Source organism: Euphorbia lathyris, chromosome 3 (assembly GCF_963576675.1).
Source record: "Euphorbia lathyris chromosome 3, ddEupLath1.1, whole genome shotgun sequence".
Taxonomy (NCBI): domain Eukaryota; kingdom Viridiplantae; phylum Streptophyta; class Magnoliopsida; order Malpighiales; family Euphorbiaceae; genus Euphorbia; species Euphorbia lathyris.
The window spans coordinates 55,856,180-55,872,266 of NC_088912.1; the positions used below are offsets into that span (position 1 = coordinate 55,856,180).

The following is a 16,087-nucleotide window of genomic DNA, read 5'->3' on the forward strand; positions in this document are numbered from 1 at the left end:
GGGTATGGGAATACCCCAGGGTACCCGTTATAATTTTTTTATATATTAATAAATATCATTATTTTTTAGATGTAAGACGTGAGGTTTGAACCATAACCTTTTGTTTTTCAACTATTGAGTGATAATTTATTCTTATTGATTAAGGTTCAACGTGTTCAATTTTTAAACGAATGATTTATTAAATTTGTAATATTTTTTGTTTCATTTATTGATTCTTATCGGGTAAGGGTACCCGTGGGTATTCGCGAATTAAATGAGACGAGTATGAGATGCAAAAAGTATATCCGTTAGGGTAATGGAAAGGGTACAGGTAATTAAAAAACAAAAGAGTAAGGGTTTGGGATTGACATTACCCACGGGTACTCTACCCGTTGCCATCCCTAGATTCTGCCCCCAATAAATGTTTCAATAAAATGGCAGAACATATGGTCTCTCCATGTAGCACCTAAAATTAATTTTGGGCGGAAATTTGCCCATCAATGGCTAACCTCCCAACGATGGCTAATATGTAAAGGAGCTGGGGAAGATGAACATAATGTGTTTTTGTCCTGTCAGGTGGCAAATAAGGTTTGGAAATTATTCTTCAAAGACAATAGAATGGGCTCACTTAACTATTCTAAAATGAAGAAAACTTGAAACACATTATTCATAAAGAGTCATTTGTAAAACAAATTGGATCATGAGCTAAATTTAAATAGAAAGGTTGTACAAAGTCAGAAAATACACTACAAATTCTTCTAGGAATTGTTGTAAAATACAATAAATATATCTCCTTTAATTATGTCATGTTTCGCTAACAAAGGCACAAGATAATGCACCAAATGTAGTACCCTATACCCTGGATTTCCTAAGCTCGTTTCACAGGCCTTTGAACATAAGATTTGTTGGGATCCTCTGTCTTGAGTTTAGGGGGACGAATTTCTCCCTTTTTACCCTGCACTTTTTTAAATTAATAAGATATCAATATTTAATAATACAAACCCCATAACAGACTAGTCTCACTTTTTTTCCTGTCTTCATGAAATCTCTCCAGCTTGATACCTGATGATTAAGTGGAAATGTCAATAAAATATTAGCTAAAAATCCCAAACATGCTAGCTCATTATTCCAAACTCGATCACAAATTTTCAGACCAATTTTATTCGATTTAAAATTTCAACATAGGCTCAAGCAAATTAATTCACAGTAATAGATATAGATAGCAATAACAGAGAGTGAGAGTGAGAGAGAGAGAGAGAGAGAGAGAGAGAGAGAGAGAATAGGGTGAAGGAATGAACCAAACACCTCTTCCGGTCCCTTAGTCTCACTAAAACTGCCAGCCTCAATCCCAAGATCACCCTACCCTAGCTGCTTTAGGCCTTCTACAATATATACTATAGATCTTTCGGCCATGTGGAGCAATGGATCACAATGGTGCTCATTAGGAGTTGCATCCCCTGTAACCTAAACAGCTCCGGACAAATATAGGATCTCTATCACTAAGAATGGATTTAGGATGCCATGGTGTGAACAACTTCCCGGACAAACACCTCAGCAATAGTTTTCGCAGAATAAGGATGTTTCAATAAGATAAAGTGGCTGTATTTTCATAATCTATCCACCACCAGTACAACAGCTTCATACCCCTTAGATTTTGGAAGACCCACTATTAAATCCATAGGAAGGTGCTCACAAATGACATACGGCATATCCAAAGGTTGAAGAAGACCCCAGGAGTCAAAGAGCTTGCCTTACATTGCTGACACACATCGCAAGATGGAACATATTTCTGAATTTCCGCAGCCATTCCAATCCAATACAAGTTAGCAGCCAGCCTTCTATATGTGCGATAATATCCCAAGTGCCCACCTGTTTTGATGCTATGAAATTCCTCAATCAACTTAGGAATCCAAGTAGAGTGTTTAGAGATGACTAACCGGTTTTTGTACATCAGAATTCCATTGATAAGAGAGTACCCTGGATGTGAATTAGTATTCTGTTACAAATCTAAAATTACTTGCTTCAGCTGAGAGTCTTGCTTATTAGCTTCATCAAGCAAATGGACCCCTTGCACCCAAGATGGAGTGGAAATAATGGCAGACAACTTTCCCTCCACATTAGGAGAAAGATGATCTTTGTCAAAGCGTCAGGCAAAGCGCTTGCTGCGCGATTCTCCTTCCCAGGTTTCTAACAAATAGAGAAGTTATAACCAAGTGATTTGGCCACCCAATTTTGTTGATCCGGAGTAGTTATCCGCTGCAAGAGTAAATGTTTGAGGCTCTTTTGATCAGTGAACACTGTAAATGCTAAACCCCAAAAGGTATGGTCACCAGTGCTGGACAGCCAAAGCCAGAGCCATGATTTCCCTTCTGTAGGCAGATTTTGCTAAATTGCGGTGAGAGGGACTTACTGAAAAACGCAATAGACCTACTATTCTGCATCAACATTGCTCTTCAATTGGTTAAATGCAGATTGTGCTGCGTCAGACCACTCCAACACATTTTTCTTCGTAAGCTATCCATGGAGACACCAAAACCAGTAATGATATGTCCTAAGTAGTCCATAAAAAACTTACCAAACTCGCATTTCTTCCTATTCACGAAGAGTTGGTTCTCAAAAGCAATTTCAGAACCTCCAAAAGGTGACAAAGGCGTACCTTCCACTGACTGTTGTATACCAGAATATCGTCGAAGAAAACCAGAACAAATCGACACAAGAAAGGGCGAAACAACTCATTCATGACTGCCTGAAACGTAGTCGGTGCATTAGTGAGGCCGAATGGCATAACTAGGTACTCATAGTGACTGTTGTGAGTACGAAAAGTTGTCTTCTCTATACTATCCACGTTATTCGTATCTAATGAAATCCTGATCGCAAATCCAATTTAGAGAAAAAGGCAGCCCCTCTTAGTTCATCAATCTGCTCATCAACCACAGGAATCAACAGTCACCTCGTTCAAAGCGCGATGATCAACACACATATGCCATGAGTTATCCTTCTTTTTTACCCGTAGCTTTCCCTCCGGACATTTGTGACCAGGTCCAAACACTTAACCCCACCGATAGCATACCTTTCTTCCGCCGGTTCCCCCATTTTGTTGGGGAGAGGGACCGAAAATTAAGATTGCAGAGAAGAGAGGGAGAATCACGATTTAGGTTAGGAGTGTCGAGCTTGGCAAAAACATAGTGGGAATTGCGATTTTGGTTGAGAGAAATAGGCCATCCATATGAAATGGTGGGCTGTGGGTTAGAATTAGGATTAGGAGCTTTAGGGTTGGGTCATGGGTTATAAACCACTTTCACATCAGAGCGGATCGTATTAGTGGAACAAGGAGAAATAGCATTGCGATGAAACTCATCTGAAAGGTATCCAGGTCACAGTTGGAGCGCCAAGAACTCCTTCTCAGAAGGATACAGAAAAGCCTCCAAACCTTTGGCAACATACATCGCTGCCAATCGCGAATCCGGTCGGTGAGGTCGCACCCTTCTCTTAATTTCATCTTGCAGACCACCCAAAAAGTAACCTAAGGCCTGTTTCTCTGGCAAACGAGGAACCATGGAAAGAAGATACTTGAAATCTTCTATGTAATCTAGAACGGAACCGGACTGGCGAATGGTTGAGAGTTGTTCGTAGGGATTCTGAACATCCAATCTGCTAAATCGTTCAAGGAGCTCGGTGAATTGCTCCCAGGTCAAAGAATCGTGAACCTCTAAGACTTAAGCAAACCAGTTTTGCGCAACGCCGTTATGCTAAGTTTAGCCAAGTGGAGCTGCATATCCGGTGGAGTTTCATGTGTCCCGAAATAAGTCTCAACTTTCTAAATCCACCCCACGGGATCGCACCCATTATATTCAGGCAGCTTGACCTTTTTAGCACCGAAATGGAATCCCTTTTTTGTGATTGTGCTGGGAAGAATTGTGGCCGGAAGATTTGTTGGACCCAGACTGAGTTATTGCCTGCGTCTTATGATGACAACTTTCCCTGCTGCTTTACCCAATTCATCATGTAACTCCTGAACTCATCCTGTTTAAGTTTCTCTGCTTCTACTGAATATTTGATTTCTTTGACATAATTATGCCAGTCATGAATCTATTCCTCATGAGCTTCCAAACGGGCTTGGGTTCTTGTTTTCCACGGTTGTATCAGTTTTTCCCATTCAACATATCCGGCAGGTCAGACCAATGGTGGAAACTCATAATTGCAGTAATAACTAACTTGAAGAAGAAGAAAGAAGAGAAATGGGGTTGTATTCTTGAAGAAGATAAAGGTTACAGATAGAAAATAGGGTAAAGGAATGAAACAAACACCTCCATGGATCTCTCCCTCTCCCTTAGTCTTACTAAGAGCCAAAACAGAAAGATAATCATAACCTTCCCCTACAATAACAAACTCATAGTTATATATAAAACTACCAGCCTCAATCCCAAGATAATAACTAACTTCTGCCCACTCAGCCTAACCTAGATGCTTTAGGCCTTCTAGAAAATACATTGTAAATCTTTGGGCCATAGGCTCAATATGCTAAAACGGGTCTAGGAGTTACATCTCTATCAGCGCGTTATATAAAACTCTTCTTAAGACCCACCTATAATGTCGAGTTTTTCAATTGAGTGCTTATTTGATAAACATCCAGAAATTTAAAAAAAAAAATACTTTTTAAGGAAAAGGGAAGAACAAAATGTAAATGAAAAATATATTGAAAAATATATTATGATTTTGCACTCCATGATGCAAAAAACTCTATGGCATGCACCAAGCACTATTTGAAATTAAAATTTCCAAGCATCTTAAGAGACGGAATGTGTGTGTACATATAACTGAAGAACATAGGTTTGCTCGACTACACAAAAAAGAGGAAGAATCCACAAGGTAATTTTCACAAACAACTCCCGAAAGAGAATCTTCAAATTTTCAAGTGAAAGCTGATCAAGAACTGAAATTCATGACAGCATGGTATTAACCCAAAAGGACAAATTACAAGTTCTCTTTGTCCCTCTGAAAGTTCAATAATATGCTCAAATTCAAAGCAAGATGTGTTGTGTAGAGTGTAGACATAGAATGTCATTAGTTGAATGCTTTAAATGCATCAGATATTGAGCCTAAGATACCAGACAAGAAACTACATGTTGAAGAATCACTTTACAACCATAAAAGAGAAAACATACCCTTTTTTCTCTAGTTCCTTCCCACTGCTCCTCATGTTCACGCTTTCTCTTCCACATCTCTTTTTGTTCTTCTTCATCCTTCTTCAATCTACCTTCCTCCTCTGATATCTAAAGAATAACAGGAAGACATGAGAACCACAAGTACAAAACGGTAAACAAACACCAAGCAACAAAAATGATTGAGCTTCCAGCATACTCTCATCTGCATTTTTCTCCTTCGCCATTCTTGATCAGTTAATAATTCGCGAACCTTCAATTTGAGCTCCCGCTGGAACTCTTCAGAATTTTCATACTGTTCATATTTTGCCTGGATTGCAACCAAAAGGCACAAAAATTAGTTGACATAGAAGGCTTATATTGGAAAGAATCAATGTTAAATTTCATGGATAAGAAACTTATAAGGGATAAGGTGCAAAAATACCCCTAACGTTTACAACCAGGAGCAATTTTACCCCTAACGTCTAAAATGGTGCAATTTTACACCTAACGTTGGCAGCCAAGAACAATTTTATCACTAACGTTATCAAGTTGGGTCAATTTGAGAAATAATTCATCAAACTGTCTTCTCGATCATGAATATCATGAATCTTGTCATCTACACTTCACATATGAGTCAGTTTACCACTCATTAGTAACATATGATTAGGCGTGGAAAAAATATAAAAAAATATACTGTCTATTGTATTAGTTGGACAAAAAATTCAAAATATTTCGCCGAATTATAAATATTAATCTCTAATTACATTATTAAATCACAGAAAATATGAAATATATATTTTTTAAAACGAAATGATATGTAATTGGTGCAAAATAAGGTACCAAATGTCTGTGTTTTATAATAATGTCTGAAATTGACCCAACTTGCCAATGTTAGGGGTAAAATTGCTCTTGACTGCCAACTTTAGGGGTAAAATTGCACCATTTTAGACGTTAGGGGTAAAATTGCTCACGTCAGGGGGTATTTTTGCACCTTATCCCAACTTATAAAATAAAAGATAAATTGATATTGCAACAGAGAAACTATGATTTTTTTCGTTTTTGAACAGAAGGAAATATGTACTGAAGAAGATGATTTAGATTTGCGTTCAGAAGGCCATACTAGGGTCCCAATCTAAAGCAAATACGGTAAAAGCTAAAGGACAAATTTTGATATATATTATGTAGTATGGATCCAAAACAAAATTCAATTAGGAGTTCTTTTTATGTGAAAAATTCAATAAATTTTCTATATAATGTCAAATCCCTAATGCTCATTCATTCACATCCTCCATCCAACGGAGAATTGAAGATTTATGCATTTTGTTATAGCCCCTGGATCTGTTCCTGGCATGGGGCCTTGAAGAACAAAATCAGATTGTGTTGGCGAATCTAGTCCATTGGTTTTTCTGCACTATGACCTATTTTGTTAGGCTATAAGGTTAGGGCTCATTAGAGAGTAACCCTACCCTACGTTGTCAAAAACAAAATTTCAACTCTCTGATTTTTGTTCCAGCTACAAGAACTCGAATAGGCAGGTTATACAACCATTAACTAAGAGAGAAACTCTTAGATGAGATTATTTTAAAATAAGCTAATATTTAACTAACTATAATTCAAATTCAAAACCAAATCTAAATCTAAAACTTAACTTATCTAATCTCCCTTGGAATCTCAAAAACTTCTGATCTGCTGCTGACTACAACAACAACAACAACAAAGCCTTAGTCCCGAAATGATTCGGGGTCGGCTAACATGAACCATCATATAAAACTGTGAAATCAAGTCGTGTCAACGATATAAATTCTCTCCCTCCAATCCGTCCTATCCACTACCATATTTTCCTCAATCCCCAATAAACTCATATCACTCTCAATCACCCTCTTCCAAGTTTGCTTAGGTCTTCTCCTACCCCTCACCATTGCATCCCTTTGCCACTCTTCAGTCCTCCTAACTAGGAAAATAATACATTTTCTCTTGAAAAACAATTTTTTTAATTTTAATTTCATTAATCCTAATGTCCCAAAAGTTATTCCAGTTCATGCCTTCTCCAGTCAATGTTTGTGGATCATGTACAAACTTCTCACAAAATTCTGTAATCATAAATAGCCCTTCAGAAACATACATCCAATATAATAATAAAAACAAAATCCATTTAATGTAATTCTCCACTGCAACTAACAATATAAGTATAAGATGGTAATAGATGACATAAACAAGTAAATCTGGAAAGGAATTTACAAGGGGGTAAGAAAAGAAACATGATAATAGAGTGGGATGTACACCAAAACTCAGATGAATCTCACATGATTAAGATATAAAGAATACAAGTTTTATCTAAATGAAGATAAATAAATAAAAAAGGATCAAGGTAAAGTACCTCATCAACCAATGACTTTATCTTAGAGGCTGTATCTTTCTTTAAATGCTTCTTCCTTTTCAAAAGAAGTTCTTCTGCAGTTAACATGATTAACCATAAGCTGCTTCTTAAGTTGTGACATTTTATACAAGAAAAAAAGAGAAGTAGCTGACTGAACTCAGAATCCAACGGCAGCCATGTGAGTGAGTGAGTGAGTGAGTGAGTGAGTGTGCACATGTTAATTTATTTTTTGACATCACAGTAAGTTCCTGTACATAAGTATATCAAATATTCATGCAACACGTTTAGAATAAGATCACTTCACATGCAAGTTGAAAGTGTAGGAAAGCCGAAACGGATAGAGAAATTGAAACAGAAATCTAGAAACGATATATGTAAAAATATGGGAAACCGAAACCTGGGGGAAAAATGTACAGATATTTATAAATTTTTAAAATTATGAGAATGGATAACTAATTTTATACATGTATATGTTAAAAAAATTACATAGAAATCACATAATAGAGGGAAAACAAGAGATTTTTCATTTTGAAAACTTGTTGAAGATGATATAATAAGTATTAAGAATTTACTGAACATGTGATTAGTATTGAACTATTGATCCACTTTTGAAAACATATTACATCCTAGGAAACGAGTTTCCAAATTTTTTTTTGAATTACGGAAAAGAGTCGAAACGTTATGTACAAGTTTACAAGAGTTTTGGTTAACGAAAAGGATATGGAAAATGTGAAACGCTTTAAAATCAAAGTTTCCGTGCAACATAGGTAATAACAACTATTTTAAAACCATATATCTGTTGTTTGACCTGTATGAAACATTTCTGAAAGAACGAAGGTAAAAGGGGGATAACCAAAATGAAGAGTCAAGTACAAGCAATCAGTATATTCCAATTTTAAAGAAAATAACTGGATTAAACAATTCCCCTATTATCCATAAAGGTTACATTCTGAAAAAAAAAAAAGTTCAAGTATTTTGGAACAGACCTTTTGCTGCTGTAACTTGGGTAAGAATATAATCTCTTTCTTGTTGTTCAAGTAGTAGTTGTTGTGCCTTTGCCAGTGCTGCTCACAAGTTAAAATTGTCAATGTTGGTGAGCATTCCATTTATTTAAACTAAAGGAAATATGATTCCACACCTCTAGTATATATATACTTATTGTTTCCATCCATATGGTTAACAAGACCAACCAAAACAGTACGAGTTATGTTGAATAAAAACACCATACAACATCCATCCTCAAACACAAGAAAACATCTGGCAAAACTTTGATAGCGTTCTTCAGATTTTAGTCCTATACATTTCTGCCTGTTCTAGATAGCATAATAAGATTCTCCATAAATTTATTTATTGATTAATAGAGGTACTCTAAGGGGTCTGCATCACTGCTTAAAAGCCACAAATGCAAATGAAAAGAATACCATAAATAAACTAAAAAGCATTTCACTTGCAACCACTTGTGTTAAAATCATGAATGGAAGCCAAACATATTATTTGCAGCCACCATCCAACTTCGATCTTTAAACCATGACCCACTTAATGTTACCTGCATGCATCATTAATGAAGAAAAACTAGACCAATGGGATTTTCAAACTAGTTTTGGAATATGGTTCCTCTAGAATAACCCCTATGAAAGTTAATCACTTGTTTCCGAGAATATTTATGACTTTTGCTTTTATCCAAAGTAATATCTGAACCCCATGGCAAATATTTTTCCAAGAGTAGAATAGGATGAAAAAAACATAATAACAAAATAAAACTGAATGCTATATAAGCAAGTTCAGAGATACCCCACTATAAATAACTGAGAGAGAAGAGGTGCACCAACTAAAGGCATCCATCCAATCAAAAGCCTCAACACCTGGGCTCTATGTGCTACCATGACAATGGCTCATAGATACTATTCCCTATGTATCCTGTCCCCTAACAGACCACAACACAGACTAAAGTAGACTTTCACAAGCCATTAGCAGACAATTCACCTTTTTCCTAGAGCTTACTCTATTTCCACCTCTCTCTTTTCGGTAAAATAACTGAAAATGAAAGAGTCATCTGCGAAGATGAAGTTACCTCCAAAGGCCTCTTTCGCTTGTGGATGCTTGCACTTGTCAGGGTGAACCAACAAAGATAGCTACACAGTATATTCATGGAACAGGAGGATATGTCAAAAATTAATGAATTATGTACAGTACAGATCATCAAGAGAGTTTATTTGACACTGTTTGGTAAGAAAGCTACCTTACGATACTGCTTCTTTACATCCTCTGGAGATGCATCAAATGGTAGATTTAGATATTCAAATGGATTTAACTTGAAGCATGAGAGAATCCTACAATTTTGAAACAAATCCATGAGGCCAAAACATTAATTAGAAGAGAATAGTCTGTCTCTGTCCACAATGAACGATGATAAGTAGTCAAGCATCATCATAAATTGCAGTAAGAACTAGAAGTTAGAGATAGGGAAAAATAACCCACATGGAAATCATAAAAGAAAGAATTCCCCTTGATGGGGTCTTGGCTGTAGAACATACTAAATGGAGTGGAATTTGTTATAAATGACAGAAAATGGATATTCCATAGCTTGGTTGGTAAGAAGAACAAATTAAATCCAAAAGCATATATTGACCCTTCAAAGAGAATGACACATAATGGCATGAACAGTTCCCATTCTCCTTATTTTATCTTTCCAAACAATGGAAGTTTCATAAATAATTAGACATTGAATCCATAAACATCTAATCTTTTATTCCATGAAAAGATAGTTGGAGATATTTTCGTCCCTTGTCCTCTCATTATGTTCGTTAACAATTACAATTCTAGACAAACACTATTACACATATGCTCATCATTCAGTTCATGTTGAAGGTCCATTCCATCACTCAAAGAATTTTCCTCATGAGTGAAATAAAAATCCAGGTTACAGGAGTGATGAACAAAAATGCTTACAATTATTCCCTCTTCCTCAACTGAAGTACCGTCATCCAATCAGTACATAGGAATTGATATTAATTCGAGGGAAAATTATTAACTCTTCTCAATTCTCATCGTACAAAAAGTTCAATTCATTCTGTAGAGCTATTCCAATACCCAGAAAGAATTAAAATCCAGTTCCTAAGGTCTACCTAAACAATTAACAAATCTCCAAAAAATGGTAGTTGTTATCAATTAAAATCAATTGAGATTCCTTTTTAAGATTATAGAAAGACATGGAATTCGAACAGGACTTTAATTGTGGGTGGTAACCCTAATTACAGAACTAATATGCAGAAACTGTTAGAGATACAATGGAAATATATAAAAATAATAATAACAATAATAAACAAATAAACAATAAATAGAAACAAAGAGAGGGAGACCTGAGAACTTCGTTGTCTCTCTCGACTTCGCTTACTTCAGCGAAGAAGCTCTTGAGAAGTAAATCATCCTCTGTGCTTGTGACAGAGATTCTTCCTGCCATCGGTCGATTCCTTTGCCAAGCTAATCTCTCTCTCTTTGTTTCTCCTTGTGTTGCAGATACAACTCGGGATATCAAAAGTAAAAATCCGCCAGGTTGAGAATACAGGGCGATTAACCGAGTTTATCACCAGCTCATTCATATTTCAATATCATATTTATAGGAAACAAAATTTTATATTTTTCTTCTTTTCTGGTTGGGTTAGGTTGTCAACTTTTCCTTCGGTATTTGGTTTTTTTAAAATGGTTTAACCGAACTAAATTTATGTTTAAATAAAAAAAAAAAAAAAAAAAAGGTTAATACACATATTTGTGCATTTGTTATCACGAAAAAACAGATATGCCTTTACATCAAATAAGTCTACAAAACTATTCCTAAATTTTCCACAAACCTATAATTATACTCTAATCTAATAGATTTACTTATTTGGTATCAACGGCGTCATATTCGTCAACATCACCTTCTCAGAATCTCATAGTATTACTTCCAATTACTCATCACTTCTCTCTGTTTCTCTTTATGTTTTAATTGCTTCTCCTTCATTTCTTTCGGTTTTTCCTTTTCATCTTTTCCTAGTTTTCTCTCTACTCTACTCCACTCTCAATCAAACAGATTTAGAACAGCGACTTTTTTTGGGCAACTCCATTTTTTTTAGATTTCAATCTCTCTATAAAATGCTGAGAAACTTAGGTTTTCTTTGCTGCCTTTGATTATCTGAGTATTACCCCTTTCTTGTTTTCTTCTCTCTCCTTAAATCATTCAGTTTTCTTATTTCAATTCGCTGTTGATTTTAGCACAAAACAGAAGCTTAAGATTCTTCTTAGCGATTTATAGGCAAACTTTGTTATGAGGATATTAATAGAGGTAGAACCCTTGAGGTTTTCATTGATTAAGAAGTGTTTATATACACAACACAATACACAATTAAGGCTACAATTAAACCTACAATCAATGGAATAATAAGGAAATAATCTATTTCCTAAATAATAGGATTTTCTTAAATAATATGATTATTTACATATCTGACACACCCCCGTAGTCGAAGCGGGAGGAGGTTGAACGTTGAGACTAGATCTAAAGTCGTCAAAAAGAATTTGTGGTAGACCTTTGGTGAAAATATCGGCTATTTGATGTCGGGAAGGAGCATGAAGAACTCGTACTTCGCCTTTGGCAACTTTTTCACGCATAAAATGAATATCCATCTCTATGTGTTTGGTGCGTTGATGTTGAACAGGATTACCAGAGAGGTAGACAGCACTTACATTGTCACAGTAAACCAGGGTGGCCTTGCGAATCTGACAGTGGAGCTCAAGGAGAAGATTTCGAATCCAGCAAGTTTCAGAGACAACATTAGCTACCCCTCGATACTCAGCTTCGGCACTAGAGCGAGAGAGAGTAGGTTGGCGTTTTGCTGACCAAGAAATGAGATTATCACCAAGAAAAACACAATAATTGATGAAATTGTATGTTATTATATTCGCCACCATTATCACATTGAAAAGGTTTTGATGTCTTATTCAAATTGTGTGCGAACAAAAGTGTGAAAGGAAAGAAAAGTGGAATATACTTGAGATTTATTTGCTAAGGGGAATGTCCACAAGAAATTTGTATAATTATCAAGAAAAAGGACATAATAGCGGTGACCACTAGAGCTTAAAATGGGTGACGTCCAAACATCACTATGAACAATATCAAAGGGCATGCATGTATAACTGTTTTAGACTTGGCGAATGGCAATTTTATTTGTTTCCCATAAACACAAGAAGAACAAACTGAAGCATCCAATTTCTTAGTACAAGAAATAAATTTATTATTCTGAAGGGTGCTAAAACATTAGCCCCTGGATGTCCCAAACGATTATGCCAAATGGTAGGAGATAAAGCAGAAAAAGCAAAAGGATAAGATAAATCAGAAGCAAAACTGGGTGTGACAGGATAAAGATCACCCTCACTATTACATCTCATAATAAGCCCCCCCCCCCCCCATTCGTAGATCTTTCACAGAGAAACCAAAAGGATCAAATTCCACAGACACATGATTATCAGTGGTAAATTTACGCACAGATATAAAGTTTTTAATCAACTGGGGTGCATGCAAAACATTATTTAATTGCAAATGGGGGTGGATCCAGGTAAACTTGCATTGCCATAACCACGAATTGGAACACTTTGACCATTACCAACAATTATGTTACGATTTTGACTCATATTAAAATAAGATGTGAGCGTGTCTCTATCAGCGGTCATATGAGATGTAGCCCCGGTGACCATATGCCATTGTTTGGGCGTTGGTGCAATGGTCATAGTGTGCATAACCTCTGTAATATCAGTGGGAATGAAAGATTGGTGAATATGAGCAACATGAGTTTGTGGAGGTGAAGGACGGGGCCCCAAAATTCTAGGTTGAGAAGCCCATGATGAAAGGGGATGAATGGGTGAAGGAGGAGGAGGATGAGGAGAAGATGAGGCAGGTTTTTCGGTCATGGTTGGTTTTGGATTAAAAAAACTAGTAGAAGAGAAAGGGAAGGCGAGTGCAGCAGTGAGGGTTTAAGCTCTGATACCATAATAGAGGTAGAACCCTTGAGGTTTTCATTGATTAAGAAGTGTTTATATACACAACACAATACACAATTAAGCCTACAATTAATGCTACAATTAAGCCTACAATCAAAGGAATAATAAGGAAATAATCTATTTCCTAAACAATAGGATTTTCCTAAATAATAGGATTTTCCTAAATAATAGGATTATTTACATATCTAACAGATACCAATCCTCCAATTGCTCCATAAATAGGAACTTTAGTTTACTAGTATAGCCATTTGTTTCCAAGCCTATATAACTCTGAAACAATGATAGATGGGAACTTGAAGAAAAGCAAGGTACTTTTGATATCGCAAAACAAAATCTTTAATTTGATTTGTTTTGGTTTTTTCTGAATGTGTAGATATCCCATACCCAATAGTTTGTTAAATTTGTTTGTTTTGTTGAAGCTTTCATGGTCCAAGACACTGGTCAAGAAGCGGTTTAATATCAAGAGCAAAGCCGAAGAATTTCAAGCAGACGATATGGTTTATCATCTTCTGGTTTTGGGGATCTTGGCCAATTTTTTTTGCAAGGAAAATGGGAATGATTTTGGATGGGAATAATTTTTATGCCAAATAATGTTTATGAGAATGATGTTGAACGACGTTTATGAAATCTGTTAGATTAGGGTATAATTGTAGGTTTGTGTAAAATTCAGGGATAGTTTTGTGGGTTTATTTGATGTAAGGGCATATCTATTTTTCCGTAATAATACAGGGGCAAATATGTATATTAACCCTAAAAAAATATAATTTTATTTGTTTTTTTTATAGAAAAACTTATATCTTTAATAGATGAACAAGCAAGTACAACAAGAAAAACACAAGGAATGGAACCTTACAAGAACCATAAAGGCACTAAAACGACTACAAAGAGCAAAAATAACCATAAAAGGTATTAAAAACATAAAAGAACAAGAAAATATATACTTCTCGTAATTCCAAATCCATAGAAAAGCATCTGCAAACGAGTCATCATCATTTAAGCCGATCTGAACATTCGGATGTGAATCCTTTCTTTTGTTGCAACCACGTAGATCTATTGATTTATGAACAAGATAAACCGCTTCCGCTCGTGCTAAATTCGAAAAAGGTATAAATGAAAGAATAATGGAGAGCCGATACAATTCAGACGAATAAAGAGATCAGATGAAGTATATAAATACAGACAGAAAAAGGATAATAAAAAAATACAGTAAATCTAACTGGTGGAAGGAGGAAGAAGGAAGATAAACTTCCCTCTTCCTCTTTAAAGTAGATTAACAAAATAGGAAAAGTTGTGTATTTGATAGATGATGAGGCTTTGAGAAAAGAGGGAAAAGAGATAAGAAGAAACTAGGAAAATGGAGGAGGGAGTTTGACGGTTTTCTGAAAACCATAGAGAAAAGAAAGAGTAAGTCTAGAAATTGTTCGACAATTTTATTTGTTATACATTTGTAAAAAAACAAAATTTTAATTCTAAGTATTATTGAATTAATTTATAATATGCAAGTTATTTGATTAATTTATTTTGAAATTGCAAATTCTAAATCAATGAAGCTCAAATTTCATAATTTATAACATTTTAAACATTTAAATTAAAAATATAAAAATTTCGGTTATTTGATTGGCAGCCGAACCGAATTTTTTTGATTCGATTATTATAGTATTTGATACGTTTCGGTTCTTTAAATTATAAAACATCGGCTAGGTTAACCGACAGTTCGATTCAGTTAGTAACTGAACCGAGTAGATACTCAGCCATAATTTTATGTTTGTTTGGGGAGATAGAGTGTGGGACAATGGGGGGATAAAGATATTATCCCATCATCCTAAAAAAAGATACTATGCCATCAAACTTATATCAAAGGGGGAGGTATTAGATATGGGATAAGTTGAGTTAGATGGAAGAGTCTAATTTATCCCTAGAAAATTTTGTAATTTACCATTGATATCCTATTTACAATTCTGAATTGTTTTCCTTTTTGTTGGTTATTGTTTTGCTGGTTGTCAGATCGTGGTTCTACTAGTTATGCTTTCATCTAGTTCTCATCATCGATCTAGCTGCTCGTTTTCATTGTCTTTGCTCTGCATCCTCTCCTTCGGCAGGTACGTGTCTTTATCCTTCTCTTTCTTCCCCCTTCAATGTAAATTTTAGGGTTTCCAATTTTAATGTTATTTGTATATGAATGTTGTTTCTAAACCTGATTGATATGGGAGATTTGCATATGAATGTTGTAACTTTCATCTTTCTCATATGTTTCCCGTAAATCAAAACCTTTGACTTGTTTTCTGCTCCAAATATAAGAAGAATAACCAATCTTGATCAATAGTTTTTTCTTTCTAACCATTTCAGTTTAAGTATACATATTCAATGTTTGGTAGCAGGTATTCAGGTTTATTGTTTATGCAATTGTTAGGTATTCTGTTGTAATTGTACATTGTTGAAGCACAATTTCTAAGAGTTTTTTATTCTGACAAAAATAAATTATTAAAGAAATTAGATCCCCAAAAATATTTAAATCAAAGAATTAAATTAAATTTGATTTAAGCTAAAATGTTTGCTA

The 16,087-nt window shown here is 35.3% G+C and overlaps 1 protein-coding gene across 1 annotated transcript; it reads right to left on the reverse strand.

Moving 5' to 3' along the window:
- Nucleotides 1-659: 659 nt before the first annotated feature.
- LOC136222148 (J domain-containing protein spf31) lies at nucleotides 660-11,104 on the reverse strand. The gene is made up of 9 exons (XM_066009645.1): nucleotides 10,860-11,104; nucleotides 9,740-9,830; nucleotides 9,572-9,632; nucleotides 8,487-8,564; nucleotides 7,501-7,574; nucleotides 5,341-5,451; nucleotides 5,145-5,252; nucleotides 1,003-1,041; nucleotides 660-934 (listed from the first exon to the last, which is right to left on the reverse strand). The coding sequence occupies exons 1-9, from the start codon at nucleotides 10,958-10,960 to the stop codon at nucleotides 848-850; spliced, it is 750 nt and encodes a 249-aa protein (XP_065865717.1). The 5' UTR covers nucleotides 10,961-11,104; the 3' UTR covers nucleotides 660-847.
- Between the last annotated feature and the right edge of the window lie 4,983 nt (nucleotides 11,105-16,087).